The following is an 18981-nucleotide window of genomic DNA, read 5'->3' as shown; positions in this document are numbered from 1 at the left end:
TTGGTATTAAGTCAAATAATCAAAACTGGGCGTGGTGTCACCTTATATGAATAGGCCTAAAAGCTAATGGACGATGTAATGTTGCTTTATAATGCTTTTGGTAGCCTAGAAAAGGTGTGGCTGCAGAAAGATTGTCTAGTGAACACAGAACGCAATAGCCTAATAACAGAATAACGAAGATGCAATGGGGGAGGTGTAACCAAAAGCCATGCGGTGTAGTAGACCTACGCTAAGTCGGGACAGTTGTGTCAGTGACCCAACAAAAAGTATGCTATAATGAGCGTGATCAGCTTTCAGAGAGATGTAGCCTAGGCGTTCTAATTTATACCTGGGCCCAAGAAACATTTTTATGATCCAAAACACTCGCTGGTGATTGCATCAGAGTTTCTTCCTCCACCTCAGAGAATCGCCTTCTGCGATCATAACATTTTCCCCTTAAAATCATAACTTTGCTCTTTGGTTATATATGCCTACGATAGCATCTGACTGCCATATCTTTTCATTGATTGGTCAAGATGCTCACACGTCATGAACACCCGTTACTTTGTTTGCGTGCCTCAAATCCGACCGTACCATAAAGTTGTGTACAAAGGGGTATTTGTTTTGAAATGCGTATTCAGTCTTTTGTATACAACAGAGTAATACTTCATCAGTGGCTGCACATACCATGTAATAACTTATCTTTGCGTATGATAGGTGTAATATCAGAATATTGCCATTTTAATCTCAGCATGAAATTGAATACTTATTCGTATTCCACTGTACAACGTTTCGTTGAGCTTACTGGGGGACGGAACAACACCCCCGTTGTACGCTCTGCCGAGCCTTTTAAAAGTAAAAGTGTAACGTTAACTTTTTTGCCGGTAAAATGAGGTTATAATTGTAAACTTTAGATGAAAACGGCGAAGCAGAATATGGAGAGTTACAGGTCGTCCAGTTGAAAACAACGATTATTTTCTGGCGACCCGTTATTACACGAAATGTTCGCATACTCTAGCTGTGGAATAACATATTGGTTAACTTACTAGCAGCTAGCCTTTGAGCTAGCCACCATTTGGTCACCGGTATGTATAGGCAGCCAATTAGCTGACTGTTACTTGCTTGACTCAACTTCTCTCCGCGGATCACTGTGAACATCTCAAGAAACGATTCTATAGTGGCTTTCTCCAGTGGAAATACTGGCGGCGTTGGAGAGGTAACGTTAAGAGGCTCTATCATTAGCAACATCTTAAAGGATGCTGATGTGTTCCTGTGAAAAAGTGGATTATATCACCCCTCGCACCGTCGCCCGTCTGGTCTCTGAGGCCGAGCAGGAGAATCGAAACGGGGGAAATTCATCAAATGTGAGGTATGAACAACTATACTGTAATAATAAGTTATGTTAACGACGTGGCGTTATTTTGGTTTTCCAATTACATTACAATATCATAATGACACTTGGCCAGCTAATGTTTTGGCCTCGCTCATACACAACTTCAAAGCTGTCAACACTGAAGAAATGGCGTTGCCTCAATTTAGTTTTTTTTAAGTTGAAGTTGACGAAAAGACTGTAACGTTGTCATTTGCGTTAAGTTATAACGTTACAGGAGACTTTATAGGACCTATAATGTCACTGGACAGCCTAGGCTGCAATTAGCTTAGCCAGGCCAGTCAACATCTTACAGTAGGCTACACATGCAGTGGGGAAGTTACCACCTTACTTTCCTTACGTTCTAATGCAAAATGTTGCAACATTTTGAATGAATTGTTGCACGTTGACTTTTCTCTACTTTCCAGTTGATTCGTGGCTGATGTTATGGTGACTGATTCATATTTACAACCAGTCACGTGCAATATAGCGTTTTAAGATAAGATAAATTATGACAACTCAATAAATTATCTTGCTGCCTCCATGGGATTTTTTTTTTTAATGCAAGCGTGTGTTAAAAGTGGGCTTTATTGTTCGTTGTCATGACACGGAATGTCAGTGTTTCACCTTCAGACTTGACTCCACAACTGGCTACGTTTGCAGTGCCAGGGATGCTGCTCCTTCCTGTATGGCCCACTCTGGCCCTGGTCGATTTCAAAGAGTACTGTATAGTAATTGAACGACTCGTATATGTTCATCTAAACACGGGATGTCAAATCTCAGTGATTCCTTTCAAGAAGGCAATACATTGTTTGCTCACTGATGAGATGAGCAAAATGAATGGTTTGATGGCTCGATTGGTTTCTTTTTTACGTACTCGTAAACTTTTTTGCGATAAGTCTTGTACACATGATACCCATGTAACCTGTCATACTGTTGGAAGATCAAGTTCAACGGTCCTCTGTTCATGAAATGGAAAGCTAAAGATATGACAGAGGTGGTGTTTTAGAGGCCGAACAAATCAATAAAATATGTACATTTGAATGCATTTAATGAAGTTTGGAAAGCCACTACATGGGCTGTTAAGAGAAAGGTTCTGTTCCTGGCTGTTCTCGGTATGCTTTATAACTCCCGGGTGATAAGGCGGAGGATAGCGCGTCTGATGTGGACTGTGATGAGGAGAGTTGTAGAGGGCAGTGCATGGATTACTCAGGATTACAGTGTGCAAACACCACCTTGCCAAGATTTGGCATGTGCAAACAGATGAGCAAATAAAGTTCCATGTCTAGGTCAATGACTGCAGATGCTCTGGGGGAGAAGCCTCAGATGTTGAGCTGCCATCTGCGTTGCTTTTTTTGGTCTGTGTTCTTTTTCTCTAATGTTGCTTTCAGCGCAGAATGCATTTTGATGAATTTTGGCATTAGGTGTGTGTTTGTGTATTTTTGGGAATAGCGTTTTGACCCAGTAATTGAGCACAGCACGGTGAGGAACGGGCCTCAGTATCCAGTCCTTGCACCTGATAACCTCACAGAGTAAAGAAAGAGTCAATCACTGAGCTTTAAAAATGTGCAGCTAAATGCAAAATATCTAAACAGTTGACAGCACAGGACCGTGTAGCATGTTAAGTAATCCGTTTAATGATAAAACAATGCCCAGATAACCTTGTGACAACTATTTAAATATATACAAATGACTTAATACCATGGGGAGGCTTCACTGCAAGCCTGACTACAGGTGAAATACCAGCCCTGAGTGAAAAGAGAGCTCTGCTCTGATGTGCTGCATAAGTCCTTGTAACTCTAATCTTCAAACCCAACCCTGGAATCCAAATGCCTGTGTTTCATGTCAAAACATCCCTGGTGACCACTGCCCCTTGAAGTCCATCCATGTGTGTTCCATCCTTGTATGTTACTCTGTTGCACGTCCTGTGCCATCGTAACAGGATGTAGGCTATATCAGCTGGCATAGCCCACTTGGCATAGCGTAGTCAGGTAGGAGTTACACATTTTCCTGTGCCACTTAGTGACTTAGGCAAATTGAATTCAGGCACATAACTATACAGTTATAGTACAGTAGCCTAGATTCATCAGTGCTGTTGTCCCCAATTCTCCTCTTGCCTCTTACTCAGAAGAAGCTTTGTCGACTATGAGGAAAAACCTAACTTTGCATTAGCTCTTCATGTCAAAGGTCTTGCTTTACAGCACTAGAACTTTATTCGAAGACAGCAGCAATTATGTAATAACATGTGAAGGACTACGCCGCCGCTGCTGCTGTTGAGAGTACTGTCACAAGACCCGAGAGCACGGCCGCCTTATGGCTTTGAGTGGTGAGCAGATGATCTCTGCGCCGGTGGTGACCAATGAGGTGTGACCCTGCCTGCTCACCCTACATATCAGCCCGGCCCCTGCCTCCTTCCTTCCGCCCAGCTAAGGCCAGCTCAGCACAACAGGACAGCTCAGCACTGCCTTCCCCGGGGTTGTCCTGGTGGCTCAGAGCAGCCCAGGGAGTCTCTGTGGCTAGCAGCTGTGTGCGCTGGCTGCCCCCGCCCCCCCCCTCCCTTTCATGAGAATCAATGTGGAAAAAAAACAGCTAGTCTGCTTTTTTAGACATGCTTGATGACCATGCATATACAGCTGCCTCTGTATATCCTACATATTGATAAAGACGTTGTCAGCGCAGCTGGAAAAGGCGGCTTCAAATTATAGGCTATTTTGGGGCTTTTGTAATACAATAGGCGGGTATGATGATGCCCAGGTGACCGAGCCATGACTTTGTCACATGTGATTGAGTCTTTATTAAGTGTTTTTAAGTGTGTGTTAGGCACTGAATAGTTGTACAGCTGCCAACAGTTGTACTTTGACCTATTCTGAGACATTTCAATAGAAATTTAGGCACAACATAAAACAGACTCTGTCTCTTACTGGGGATGTTTTGGCATAGACACTCAGGCCCAAAATAACCGTAGGGAGTTTGTGTGTGTATTTGTGTGTGTGTGTGTGTGTGTGTGTGTGTGTGTGTGTGTGTGTGTGTGTCAGTGCATTAAGAGGAAGCAATGAATACAGATAAAGTCTCTACTCCCCTCAGTGGTTGGCCCTCAGTGATAATTATCTCCTCTGCACGACTGCGAGCTCTGCCCTCACTGATGAAGCACATTGCGAAACAGTGCTCCTTGTGAAAGGCAACAGAGTGCGAGGGAGAGGAACCACCCCAAATAACACGGAAGACTCCAGAGAGAACTGCAGACAAGGTGAAGTGCAGAGAAGAAGAGAAGAAAACAGAGAAGAAGAAGAAGGAGAAGGGAGGAGAAGGAGGAGGAGGAGGGGGTGGTGGGCGGTAATGTGAAGCCCGAGTCTCCTAGCTCAAGGTTGCGTACTGAAAAGGGATCCTCTCGGCCAGTCGGCGGCATTGTTGTGGCTTTTTAAAGATTTCTTGTGTGCATGCCCCTCCCCCGCCTCGCTTGCTGCGGCAGTATTGACAGCATTCAGGTGTGAAGGAGGCTTTGAGCTCTCATCTCCAAGGCTAAGGACCAATTTCACCACATCTCCCCGACAGGAAAAACTTCACTTCATTATGACAGCAAAGGGGAGAGTGTTAAGGCTATTCACTGTGTGCGAGAGACTTAACTTTTCTGCACTCTCAGAAGAAGCTCCCAAGAGTGAATGCAGTCGCCTGTGAATTTATTCGATGAGTATGGGTTTGCCAGAAAACGTGTTGTCACAGGACATACAGCAAGATTGCTGAGAGGCCTTTGTTTATGAGCACAAACAAGGCGGTTTTGATACTCCAAGAATCATCTCTATTGGATTTCCAGGGGAAAGCATTTCAAAGAGGATTTAAAAAAAAAAAAAACTACTCAGACGCCAAGCTCCCCCCTTGCAAAACCCACTCCCCCCCCCACCCCACCCCCTCCGAAAAGGAGTGCCGGGGTAAACAATGACGACATCGGTGGGTGTTGTCCCGGACGGTGCGATGGCGGAGTCCATCCCCATCCCCATCCCCACGCTGACGGTGCTCCCCCCGTCGTCCGACACCGAGTCCTGGTCTCGGTCCCCCAGCCCTCGCTGCCGCCGCCCCCGGTCCCGCCGCTGCAGGGCCAGGACGCGCCCCTGCGGGCCCGCCACCCCAGAGGGCTCCCCCCTCCGCCTCACACACCCCCGGCACCAGCAGGGCGAGGCCAGCCAGGGGCCGGGGGAAGCGGAGGGGGGCGAGGAGGACGTGGAGGGGGAGTGGAAGCCGATCAGCCGGCGACAGCGGAGCCCCTCTCCCAGCCCCTCCAGGAGCGGCGAGGAGGAAGACGCCGGGGAGGAGGAAGAGTACGGTCAGCGGCGGAGGCAGGGCAGCCCCTCGCCCCTGCTGCTGCCCCCGCCGTCGCGCTCCTGGTCTCGGAGCGGGTCCCCGAGCAGACGCTCGCGCTGGTCGCTCCGCAGTCTGCTCAGCAGGGACGGCTCTGACTGGGACAGCTGCAGGTCAGTGTGTGCTTGTGCGTGAGTGTGTGTGTGTGCGCCTGTGTGTGAGTTTAGTTAAGTGCAGCCCATAAGTGCTGGAGACACTTAACAACTGCAACCAATCCCATCGCTAAGCACTGCAAGTCACTAGTTTGAGAGAGAGTTTGGATTGTGATCATGTGTTTATGTGTTCATAACTGAAAGTCATGTCTAACAGTTGCATGCACTTACTTTACAGTAGCATGCACTTACTTTACAGTAGCTTCTGCAATAGAAAAAAAATCGCCTTCCTGTGGTGTAGGCCTACAATTTATTAATAGCCAAGTGACAACTTTTTAATTGGCGGATTTGCCTCAGATTTTTGTTATGTGTCAGTTTTTGGTCCAAAAAAAAGGCTTTATTTTGGATAGTGTACACTCACATGCAAATCTGCGTGAGGATCAAGTGTGGGGGGATAAAAGCTTTAGCTGTACTACTAAGAGTATCCTTACTTCTTTAGTATTACGTAAACCGACTTTCTAAAACCTCACAGATAGAATTGATTTCTTAGTTCATGCCAATAGTTGCAGTATTCCTTTGCAAAACTTTTGTGTTGTTCTCTACACAAGAAGTAATATTGTGAGGTATTGCTTTAGAAAAAATGTGAATATATTGCAAAAGAAGGCAACGGCAAGGAAGTGCATTGGTGCAAGAAAGAGGCATATGCCTCAACTCAGTAATGTAACCGGTAAAGGGATGGAGAGATAGATGGAGGGAGGGAGGAAATGGAGAGAGATATGGATGAGTGAGGGCAAAAGAGGACCACACTACTGGAGAATCCTGAGCCAGGCCGGGCTACTGGCAAATTAGGGAAAGCAGGCGGGCTCTTCCTCCCATCCATCCTGCTTTCATATGCATGACATCACTGCTGCCCTGTGGGAACACAGGCTGTTCACTATGATGTCACCGTCGCCCAATCAGAGCGCGGCTCTGTGTGGTGCAGCGCTGTGTTGTCAGCCTCTCAGAGGGACGGCTGAGGAGGCAGTGTGTGTGTTTCTGTGAGGTTCATATGAACAGCTGTGCTCCTGTCCCTTTCAATTGCCAAGCAGCAAATTATTGACCCACTTCTTTTGAAAATGAAAAATATTGCTTACAGTGGCATCCCAGCTCTGGCTGGTCCATGGCTTATAGCCTGTGGAGATTGATCTGATCCGTTTGTCCTTGAGCTGGTTTACAGCGAGAGAGAAAAAATCATCGATAGGCTTCAGTGTAATGCATTATGGGAAAAAATAGGAGATTGCGGAATCACAGTTTTCAGATGTCATATATCCTATGACATAGTCAAATATTTACATTACCGTAGCTATAGGCCTATAGCGGCCTATGTATTGGATTGAAACTAAAAGGTAGACTAAACAATGTGTTTTAATTGCTTAGATGAAGATTGCATTTTCTCCCTGGTCCTGGCAGAGTATTCTGATGTTTATATGAAGACTGTAGTTTCTGCCTTGGCTAGGCAGATTAAGTGTCGTGTGTTGGGAAGGCGCTGGGCTGTCAGTAAACACACCGTGTGACTCATTCACCTGCTCCCATCAGCTGGGGCTGCTCTCACCACACTCCTGTCCTTCGCATCCTCTCAACATTACACACTGGAGGTTGTCATGCAGAGGGTTATATAAAATATCCCTATTTTTAACTTACGAAACCAAAGACAATGCATCAATAATGGTACCTTTCACAAATGACTGTGTAATAAACATGTAATTTAAGTATTTTCCTGATGTAAGTTAAAGTTTATAAAAACACATTATCCATAGTTGTGAGTGATTGAGTGTGTGGACGTCTGGACATGGTAGTAGGCCATTAAGAGGTCATCTCCCAGATTGCTAGAACATTCGACTAATTAGAAGCTCAACAGCACACACAGATAGCATCAGGTCCTGTCCTGTCAGAGTGATGAACCATACTTAGGTCTGTGAAAGTGAACACTTAATGGGAGGCCATTTTACTGCCTTGTCCAGTTGTTAGCAGCCTATGCTTTCCTCCAGGCAGTTGTGCTGTGTTTCAGTACATCATCCAGCTGGTTTAGTTGTAAAGAACTGTATAGTATATATTACTTTACGTTTGGCTGTTGCTTTTTAACCAATGCGACTTACAACATGGTAAAACATTTTAAGCTTTTTTAACAATTCTAGGAAAATGTAAAAGGGTAGCGTGCAGTAAGAGTGAAAAAAGTAGAGAGTGACAAAAATAGTGAAATAAAAAAGCTAGAGTGCAGTAGGAATAAGTGCATCAATGTGTGTAATTGTCAGTATAGGAGTGCAGCTGGGAATGACCGCCTCCTTGTCCCTGGCAAGGTTACCATGGTCGTGGACACCTACATAAATGTGTTCAGTGAAAAAGAGGAAAAAAATAGTCTGAGCTTATTACTAAACAAATAAGTTACAAGCAATTTAAAAATGAATCTAATAATAATGCTGATTCCAGTCCTCTCTGAAAGAAGTGAGTTGCAGTAAGTAGAAATGCTGTCCAGTGAAGTGCGAGGCTACCTGTGTAGGTGGGAGCTGTGTGGGTGTTGTGTAGTGTGACTTGGCCGTCTACAGTATTGACTGCATGCTGTGACCCGACTGCTTTGGTTTTGTTTGTTTGGCATTCCTTATGCACGTTGGTCTGGTATCCGTCCCTCTGAGGGTTGTGCACCGTCAGTACTGTGCTGTTCCAAACAGACTAATCATAACCCCTTGCACAACTCTTGCGTCACAAAAACGAGACCGCAAAAGCCACAATGTTTTGTTTACTCTAGGGAGGGACAGGGTGGCCTTTTTGGTGTAAAGTCACTGTTTGATATGTGTCCTCTTCTTTCCCCAGTTCTACTGACATTTCAGTTGGGGAACACGTGCCTAACCTCAGCTAAGAACATCATTTTGGTTCGAGCACTAGTTCTCACGGGAAGATTCCTCACAGATTGACATAATTCTTCTCTGTATTTAAAGGCTGTGCCTTTTTGGATGCGGAAAGAGGAAGACACCAAAGTTTTTAATAGCTGCCATTTATCTGTGAGCGGGTGCATATTTCCAACCGTGGCCTCGCTGAGATTGTGTAAGATGGACACCGGGGGCAGTCAGCTGCTGCCATCTCCTGACCCCTCCTCTGTCTCCTCTCCATTGGTTCAGACGGGACTCCCTAAATCGGGCGGCTAATTGACTAATTGACTGAAAGGTCATTTTGACTGTGCAGCAGTGCCGACCCCTCCCTCTGTGAGGCACCGACCAACTCAGACCCACACGTGTACTGTATGCATTCTAGATCGTTTCCCAGAGGAACATTGTAGAGCATGTTTTGGTCTGCTTTCTAGTCTTTTAGCCTATAAATAAAGAGAAAATAGTGATAAGATTGAAGATGCGTACTGGTTCAGGCCCCCTATCCGGCACCTGCTTGGGACCTTGCACACGGGATAAAATGCTGATGGGATGGGGAGGCATTCAGAAAGGACAATTGGAAGAGTACAGTCGTGTCATGGCCAATTGATCTATGTTTAGGTGACAAATATAAGCCTCCTTGTATCTGCCTTCTCAACCGTTTGATGAGTGTCACATAAATTCCTATGGTCAGTTTTCTCTCTCAACTCCCCTCTCCTGGTGGTGAACTCCTTAACCTCATTTGAGATCCTCCTTCATCACTCCTCCTCCATCTTGGCCTTTAGACCGAGATTATGAGGGGCCGTGCCCAGAGACCTCAGGAAAGCAGATTACAGACGGACAGAGGCCCAACCACTCTGGATTATTATTATGGTGCTTTACAGTCTCTAATCCAGAGATGAGGAGAGACTGAGAGTTAAAGGGTTTGGTAGGGTTGATAGACTAGCCAGAATGACATGTTAATTATGACGCCAGATTTGTTTTTAATTCAATCAAATACATGGAAATGTACAATAGGCTAGTCTATAACTGTAATATTTGGCTGGTTTACGTGACTTTGCGACCTCTGTTTTCCTTGTTGTTCCTTGTGTTATAAATATGCATCTGATCGCAATGTGCAGTTGTAACCATCATCACAGAATCTGTGGCCCTCGTCCAGGCAGCGTGGTGTGAGGAGGACTCCTTTCTTTCACACAGTAGAATCCCCCTCCTCCTCCTCCTCCCCCTCCCCATCTCCCACCCTTATCCCCCGTATCTCCTCCCTCTTGCTGCGCTCGAGGGTGCAGCGTCAGTTAATCACCGTGAAACAGACGTGGTTCCAAAAAAAGAACCTCGGTTAGGTGCACCTCGTTTCGGAGGATGTTTTTTTGGGGGGGGATATTCGCCGAGATCGTGGAACTGAGAGCAGCCGCGGATGAAGGACACGGACCGTAGGGAAGTGAATGCGCTTGCAGCCCAAGCTAAGCGGCCATCTGACCACTCCGTTTCATCGGCGTAGCGCTGTTACTGTTATCCATCGTGCCATATTCGCAGCGTTTGTCGGCGTGGGTGTTATTTCGGAAAAACCTCATGACATGTTCGAGTAAGTAACAAAAACGAAGTCTGCCATATGCCTCCCGTGTTGATCAGTTACGGTCCGATGAAGTCGATCGTTCAGTTATTTCATTCATCTCCCTATTCTCATAGAGTGCCCTTTAACCTGCCTGTTTTAGCAACACGCTAGTTTACGCTGTCATACAGCAGGGAGGGACGTTTATTGTGCATAACGTTACCGGTGCACTATGCAAGATCGCATCTTTATCCTTAGCCAAATATACGAGCCTTGTCAGCAGGATACGTATGCTACGCTTTTGGTTATGTTGGGATGTCGGCAGCCTATGTTTACTTTTACTCTCCCCTACTTGACTGTTAACCATGAAGCCTTGCTCTGTGTCGGCCTTTACATGTCTGGTTTGTTTCTCACCGGGCCAGTTGCGTGCTTGTTGGCTGTATTGGGTTCTGCACTGTGTAGGCTATCACATGCCTTTTGCAGCTGATATCGCGAAAGATACGCTTGCCGCTCTGAAACCAAAATCGAAAATTCGAGCGGACGGATTTGCCAGTGAGGCAGGATTTAGTTTGTGTGTGCACACACACGGACAGTCACAGACACTGACACAGATTGTGGCGAGCACGCGCGCGATTACGCTGGTCAGTCTCGCAATGTGTCCACCATGATGCGCGTAAATGTAGCCTACTGCCTTGTTCAGGGTGTTTTTAGAACGAGTGATACACCGCAGTGATGTGTGATTTGACAGTAGATCATCAGAACCATATGTTCTGGGGTTAGAACCTTTAATAAGATTTGTAGGTTTGCAGCTAGATGTTGTATATTCTCTCAAGCAGTAGTAGCCTACTGTGAAGTTGTCACACAATGAAACCATAGTCTTGAGAGTGTACACATTGGTGATTGTAGATATTTTCGCTCTCCGACAGGCCTAGCCAACTCGTCAAGGAGGGCTTTATCATGGTCTGATTTGGTTACCTTGGAGATACAGACACGGCCCTTCAGCTCTCCCCGCCTAGTCGCCGGGACAACAGGAGAATCGGGCTGGCTTTGAGCGGATTTTGGCAGAAAGGGCTGTTTTAGTGGAGGAAAGAGCGAGGAATGGGGAGTCTGAAAAGAAAGAGAATAGGGAGAAAAAAGAAATAGAGTGTGAAAAAGAGTGTGCGAGAGAAAAAAATAGCATCTGAAGAGAATGGGGTGTGTGGATGAAAAGTAGGTGGATGCAAGGCTGCTGCTACAGAATGTGTGTGTGTGTGTGTGTGTGTGTGTGTGTGTGTGTGTGTGTGTGTGTGTGTGTGTGTGTGTGTGTGTGTGTGTGTGTGTGTGTGTGTGTGTGTGTGTGTGTGTGTGTGTGTGTGTGTGCGTGTGTGTGTGCAGGTTACGCTGGGTTAGTTTGAGCGGAATTTGGGGTTTAGAGTGTTTGGTGTTCACTGTCTTGAGTCAGCTCTTAAAACCATTCTGTAAATGGAATCTTATTTTATTTTATTTTTTCTATGTTGCACTTCAAAATCAATGCCCAGTAAGTCTATGTTTGTTATCTATCCTGATATTAAATTGAACATATTGTCTATGTCAGAATGATTAAATTTGCTAGAGGGAATGGGGTCCAGTTTTTTAAAACTGAAACTGGCAGAACAATGTTGTGACTTCATCCAACATTAACATTAACTTATTGATTTAACTAATTGAGCTGTAGGTGGCATTAACGGCATCTCTCATTGTACATTTGTGACTCACACCTTCAACATTTATCTGCAGATTCATGCTATTTTAGGGTAGCCTAACTGAAAACAACGGCATGTTAAGTGATTTATTTCCAATCTGAGAGTTTTGTGACATGGTATGCTAACCAGAGTCGCTGAAGCCTAGAACTACCCAGGAATTCCCTCTCCTTTCACTTCAGCTGGAAAGGTATGCAGCCATGGCAACGTTTGTTGTGATATAAACAGAGCCATCTTCACCAGGCCATGCCCTGTGCTCAGCGAGACGAGCCTCAGTGCCTTAGTCCTGCTGGTTGTCCGCATTTGTCCTTGTCTCAGACGGCAAGATTTATTTCAAGGACTGTTTGTCAGGATTCTGCTGATATGGAGAGTCAGCCCCTGAAAAAATATGCGCTGGAGCAACCTTGATGACTTGTTTCCGTCCATGTTTTAATGTGGAGGCTGACTCTTCTTGCAAACATAGCCTTTCTTCTTTTCTTTTCTGTGACAGAAACTGTCAGCTTGTTGCTCTTAGTAACAGTCGCAGCCTTTGAAATCCCATGGTGTGCAAGCAAGATAATTCATTTTTGATAACTGCAGCAGCCACTTCATAATGCAAAACCTAGGCCTGAACACGTAGACTGCGGTATGTAGGATTTAATAGCGCTGATGGCATCGTTAGAGTTGAGGCTGATAGCAGCCAACTAAATACCACTTCTTTCCCAAACCTATAGGAGAGCCTCTGTTGTGCCAGGGTTGTGCTTTATTCCTCTGATGTGCCACTCTGGTGAACTCAGTGGAGGACCAGATCCGTATAGAGAGAGAGTTTAGCCAACTCCACCTTGTTGGATACCAACCTCAGATGACTCTGCAGCCCAACCTTATGGAGCGAATATGCTATGTTGAGATAAATCGCTTATTTTCACCATTACAAAAACGGTGAAAATATGGCCTAGTCCCTATGTAGTTTTGAAGGGCTCATAGAGAGTTAAGCTAAAAAAAAACCCAAAACAAACAGATTGCTTAGTAGTTGCAGGTCATAAATATGAACATGATTATGAGTAATATATTCCATTTCTGCTAATAGGCTAGACCCCCCCCTAGGTCTTGCATACTGCACCTTCAAGTAGATGTGTGTAATTAGATGTACCCTGCCTTGAGAAATAGGCTAAGAAATACTGTGTGCTTGGCGAAGAGAATCAGTAAATGGATTCGAATTCATATTGCCGCCTGCAGCTGTCTTAAGACGACTGCATTACGCGGTCATTTCTGAGATTCATGCATTCAAACATGATGTATCCACAGCACCGGGTTGAAAACGTATCAGAATTTCACAAATAGCCTCACCTTAAGACGGCTGCAGGCGGCTACATCAAGCCGAATCCCACTAATGACATGGTAAACTTGAACCAGTTCCTCTACCTGTGGGCGCTAACGTGTTCTCTCTCTCCCCCCTGGCTTGGCCCTCTGCAGTACGGCCAGTAACTCTCCACGCAGCACCCCGGGCAGCTCCCCCTCCCTGCGCAGGCGCGTGCTGGGGGGGCGTGCCAGCGAGGGTGAGGGTTCCACAGAGAGGGGGGGCGGCGGCGGGGGAGCCGACAGCCCGCAGCCCCCCACCCCGTCGGCGTCCTCCACCTCCTCCTACCCTCTCTCCTCTTCCTCCCGACATTTCTCCCGCAATACTAAGGTAAGACGATCACCTGCAGGCAGCGTTGCGTGGTCTTATGCAGCCTCACACTGAATATGTGCTTTATGTGTTATTATCACAGTCTATGGTTATTATACATATGTTAACATACACAGGTCGGGCCATAGTGCACTGTAAGCTAAATGGTTGAGAGGATACAATCACTGATTGGAATTCAATGTCAAAAGCAGCCCAACCACATCCTGAAGGCCAGGATTGAAGGACAATGCTAGCAATGCAGAGACACGCTAAGATTGGGGATGGGATGGATCTCTGAGAATATCACCGTGTCCACAGCGCTTGCTATCAGCACATTGCATGATTTCAAAGTGCAGTCTTTAGACTGATGTTAAGTTATATTGTAGCTTCTCAAGTCCCCCTGAGATCCTCCTACATGCTATACAATATCAGACTAGGCTGTTGTGGGCCTCCTTGATAGAAGGTGCACTAGGTAGATGTTTTATCAGCCTAACTAATGTAAAGGTGAAGACAGGTGCGCGTGTGTGTGTGTTTGCGTTTGTGTTTGGGTGCGTGCCGTGTATGTGTTTGTGTGTGTGTGTGTGTGTGTGTGTGTGATGGTTAGTAGAGTGTGGATGGGGGCAGAGCAGAGAGATGGCTGAAGAGATAAGTACCATGGTGGTGGGAGTATGTTTGTGTGTGGTGAAGGTTGTTGCAGTGACATCTCATGGACTCTGGCTGCAGGGCTCAAGGTCTTTACATGTCAAGGGAAGCACAAGGCTTATCCATCAACAGCCGTTATATTAGCGCAGGAAGGCCTGAAGGCCTGAAGGCCTCTCCACACCAAGAATTATAAACATTACGATAACGGTGCAAGCTAAGTGTCACTAAAGTTGATTAAAACGTCAATGTCCACACCACATACTACAAGGACAACTACATCAAGAAATCATAGGGGTCATCGGGGATCATTATCAGAGTGATTTTGAAAATAACAGAAGAAATCTGACAGCCAATTTCACTCCATCAAATGTTATAAATCGCATTAATAAACCTGAAGAATACTCCGCAGAGCCTTTTCTTATCGCCGTTCTGCAGGAGATGTTCCTAACGTTACTGTTGTCTTTATAGTTGTAAATCTTGGTACGGACAAGCCTGTATTTGTGTGTGGAATGCGTGTACACTATACAGTACATTTGTGAGTGCCGCAGCGCAGCCTCTGAGAAGAAGAGGTCTTTTGGGGGGGAATGAGAAACGGCTGCCCTGGTGCTCCTCTGACTCTATGCTCTGTTTGCTCTCTCTTGCAGAAAATGCAGAGCTGGTACAATGTGAGTATATATGTGTGCTTTTGGCAGGGGTTCATGGCTGAGTGCTCTGGGTTCTGCTGATGGGGTGTGTTTCCGTGGGCCACAGTGGGAAGCGCACTCTTGATCAGCGCTGAGCTTGTGCTGAAGCGCCAATACCACCGTGATCACTCCCTCACTGGAACCTGCAGAGTGCTGCTCCTCCCCAGCAGTTTACCCCCACTCTTGGGGATTTGCAGACTGACTTTTTAAAACGTAGACTTAGAACACACACACACATGATACAGACACACATACACACACACACACACACACACACACACACACACACACACACTCATACAGACACACACACACACACACACACATACATACACATGTATAAACATCCAAGCACTTAGACAAACATACAGACACACAAATACGCACACACACACGTACACATGCATAAATATCGCAACGCTCACACAAACATGCACACACACACACATACACCCACACACACACACACACACACACACACACACACACACACACACACACACACACACACACACACACACACGTTAACAAGTGGTTAACCTGCGCTTGGCGATTTTTTTGTCCTTAGGTACTGAGCCCTACATATAAGCAAAGGAATGAAGATTTCCGGAAAATCTTCAAAAAGCTGCCTGACACAGAGCGCCTCATTGTCGGTGAGTGACTCCGCTGGCAGGTAAAGACAGAAAGTAGCACAGAAAGTCGCCTCAGACTCTGGAAGAAACCAGAGCTGGGGCTAAGTCATGCAGGCCTGCACACAGGTGAGGCTCTTCACCTGGATGTTATGTAAAGTAGCCTCAGGCCTGCTGTGGAGTCTCAGTGTGAGTCACACAATGTCCTCGTGTTCACGGTGCATCATACACAAGATCAACATTTCCTCCTGTGCTCCCTCTCTCCCTCTCCCTCTCTCTCTCTCTCTCTCTCTCTCTGTCTGTCTTTCTCTGTCTGTCTGTCTCCCTCTCTCATTCTCTTTCTCCTGTTTCTTGTCCCCAGATTACTCCTGCGCATTGCAAAAGGACATTCTGCTGCAGGGTCGTCTCTACTTGTCAGAGAACTGGCTCTGTTTCTATAGTAACATCTTCAGATGGGAAACCACTGTGAGTCCTACAAATAGAAATGCATTATATATTAGCACACACACACACACACACACACACACACACACACACACACACCTTAGACGCATTGGTACATGTAGGCACAGACAGTTGACAACGAAAGCAAGTGATTTGTAATCTTGAAAATTCACTGTTTATTTTTAACATTTTTTTAAAAATTGTACTGTAAATACATTGTCTGTTATTTGCCCTTCCTGTATTCCATCCAATCAGATCACCATCCTGCTGAAAGACGTGACCACCCTGACGAAGGAGAAAACGGCCAAGCTCATCCCCAACGCCATTCAGATCAGCACTGAACACGAGAAGGTGAGGCTGACCTCCACATGATCAAATCTAGATTGTCCCCTGGGAAAACTCTAATAATGGTACGGTATTTCAGCCCTTCGTTCAGCTGGGTTGTTCATCTCAGTGAGTCATTTGTCCTCTCCGAGCTCAGTCCTCAATCCTAGTCCATCTTGGGAGCACTGGGATGGAACACTTACTGTAGCACTGCAGTGGAGCACTTACTGGCGCATGATGGACTAAGCATAGCAGGAGTGTGTTTTGTGATGTGCGAACAGAATGATCTCTTTCCCCCTGAAACTGAGCGAAAACAGCATTTAGCAGCATTAGCAACATCTAAAATATTTTCTCAGGGGAGAAGCCCTCGAAACCCACTTAAGGCTCCTGTTATTTGCCTCGTCACTGTAAAGCTCATTCTGGTGCCAGGCGCAGGGTGCGGGGCAGTTCATGTTACTAGCGCTCTCTCTGGTGCATGCATGACTAGGGCCAGTGGTCAGTCTGACCATGTGACTCGGCTTGGTCAGTGTAGATTTCACAAGTTACTCACCATCATGAATCCCAAAAAAAAGAGATTGGGCAAGAACGGGAACGGGACCTCCATCACGTAGCTTGGACATCAGCTAAGATGGCCACAGTACCACCAATGTGGTGGCCACAATGGGGAGTTTCCTATTAGTGCACTTACTAATGCAAATTCTCAGTAGTAGAGTCAGTTTTATCACCATGGAATAACTCATCTTATTGTCACGTTGATGAAATTGACCTTGATCCGTGTCCTCAAAACGGGTCTTGTTGCGTCCTTGGATTTCTTTGAAATGGTCCTTGAAAAGTCCTTGGATTTGGATGTTTAAAATAGAATGGAGCCCTGAAAGATAACCCATTTGTGCTTTGAGTAATAGACATACGCTGAAGGTGCATAGAGTGAATTTAATGGAAGCATGATGGATGTAAGCAGGTGGCGTGACTGATGTAAACAGGACTGACCTGTACCTTGTATTTGTACTCTGCATGATGACAACAAAGTAGAACCTAATCTCATCTGTCTGTCCCTTCCCAGCACTTCTTCACATCGTTTGGGGCCAGGGATCGGAGCTACATGATGATCTTCAGGCTGTGGCAGAACGCGCTGATGGACAAGGTACTGGTCTTTAGTAGTGCTGACGTACACCACAGACACCATTTCAGATTTCTGGCTAGCTTGGTTTTGCGCCTTTCCTCTTTCTCTTTTTAATTCTTCCTGTGTACTGCAGAGTTGTCCTATACTTCCCACCATTCTTGTTTTGTATAACTAGCATGATAATAGTATAATAAACATGATAATAATAATCATAATCTGATCTATGATGTGTATAATATATATGATAATATTCTCTATATTCCTCCCCTCCACGTTCTCTCTATTTTTAAATCCTACGCCTACCCTTCCCTTTCCCTTTTCATCTTTTGTCCTACTCTCTGTCCTTGACCTACCTCTCTTTCATACTCTCTCCTCCTCTCCTCTTCTCTCCTCTCCTCTCCTCCTCTCCTCCTCTCCTCTCTCCTCTCTCCTCTCCTCTCCTCCTCTCTCCTCTCCTCCGCTCCCCTCAGACGCTCTCTCCCAAGGAGATGTGGCACATAGTGCACCAGTGCTACGGCACAGAGCTGGGCCTGACCAGCGAGGACGACGACTACGTCTCCCCCACGGCCGAGCACATCAACGGCATGCTGTGAGTTCCTGGACCCCCCTGCTCCTGTGGTCTGACTGACCACACGCTCTTTGGTGTAGTGCAAGTCATGCCTTGGTTGTTGGCTCACTATGTGTTGATGGAAGTCCCCTTTGTATTGTGTGCTGGTCTGATGGGGACGTTTTGGATTTCATAATCTTTGACTTTCATGGTTATGTATTTGTATGGTTTTGGTTTCCTTCTTTAGTAGGTCTGTATTTTGCTTCTCATGTCTATGACCACATTTCCTTTATTTATAACTGCTACTGAACTTCCTATTTGTTTCTACTTCCCTCCTCTCTGTCTGTCTGTGTGTCTGTCTGTCTGTCTGTCTGTCTGTCTGTCTGTGTCTCTCTCTGCTTCTCTATCAATCTCTATCTCTGTTCTATGCCTGCTTTTCCCTCACTTACCTCTCGCCTCTCTCATTTTTCTCTCTGATTCTCTCATCCTCTCCTCTCTTCCTTCATCGCTTTCTCTTTTTTTCATTCTTTCTTTCTCCTCTTTCTTTCTTCCTTCCTCTCTCGGTCTCTCTCCCTCTCTCTAGGCCGGTGGAGGAGTCTGTCTCTGTAACTGACCTGCTGGATTTAGCGGCGGTCCCCACCTCTCCAGTGGCCTCTTCCCCCCAGCCTGCCTCCGCCTCTGCCTCTGCCTCTGCCTATGCCCTGCCCCCGAGCAGTCCCCCTGCGGCAGGGTCCTCCCCGGCCTCGTCCTCGGGGCTGCCCGTGGATGTGCCAGCCGCCGGCGGCCGGCCTGGTGCCAGGGGCAGCTTCAGCGACGCGCCGGAGCCCAGCCCCCCCAACTCCCAGAGCTCACTGCCCTCCACTACGCCCCCCACCTTCACAGGGGGCGCGTCCGCCTCCACATCCGCCGTGAGTTTACACACATGCGTGCACACACACATACACACATACACAAGAACACACACACACACACACACACACTCGTTAATTG

At 46.3% G+C, this 18981-nt stretch overlaps 1 protein-coding gene across 3 annotated transcripts in view; it reads left to right on the top strand.

The window, feature by feature from the left end:
* Positions 1-647: 647 nt before the first annotated feature.
* gramd1a (GRAM domain containing 1A) overlaps positions 648-18981 on the top strand; it is a 35963-nt gene continuing 17629 nt past the window's right edge. Inside the window, exons 1-9 of one of the 3 annotated variants that reach the window (XM_062538662.1) lie at positions 648-1348; positions 13410-13623; positions 14889-14909; positions 15496-15580; positions 15918-16021; positions 16256-16351; positions 17385-17465; positions 17915-18033; positions 18575-18899. In XM_062538662.1, the coding sequence (XP_062394646.1) occupies positions 1236-1348; positions 13410-13623; positions 14889-14909; positions 15496-15580; positions 15918-16021; positions 16256-16351; positions 17385-17465; positions 17915-18033; positions 18575-18899 (1158 nt within the window). In that variant the 5' untranslated portion in view covers positions 648-1235. Of the gene's footprint in view, positions 1349-5290; positions 5815-10048; positions 10273-13409; positions 13624-14888; positions 14910-15495; positions 15581-15917; positions 16022-16255; positions 16352-17384; positions 17466-17914; positions 18034-18574; positions 18900-18981 lie in introns of those variants that run through there. The other 2 variants (XM_062538660.1, XM_062538661.1) reach the window with 2 other exon arrangements.

Source organism: Sardina pilchardus, chromosome 6 (assembly GCF_963854185.1).
Source record: "Sardina pilchardus chromosome 6, fSarPil1.1, whole genome shotgun sequence".
NCBI classification, from domain to species: Eukaryota; Metazoa; Chordata; class Actinopteri; order Clupeiformes; family Clupeidae; genus Sardina; species Sardina pilchardus.
This window is presented reverse-complemented; position numbering and strand designations above follow the sequence as displayed.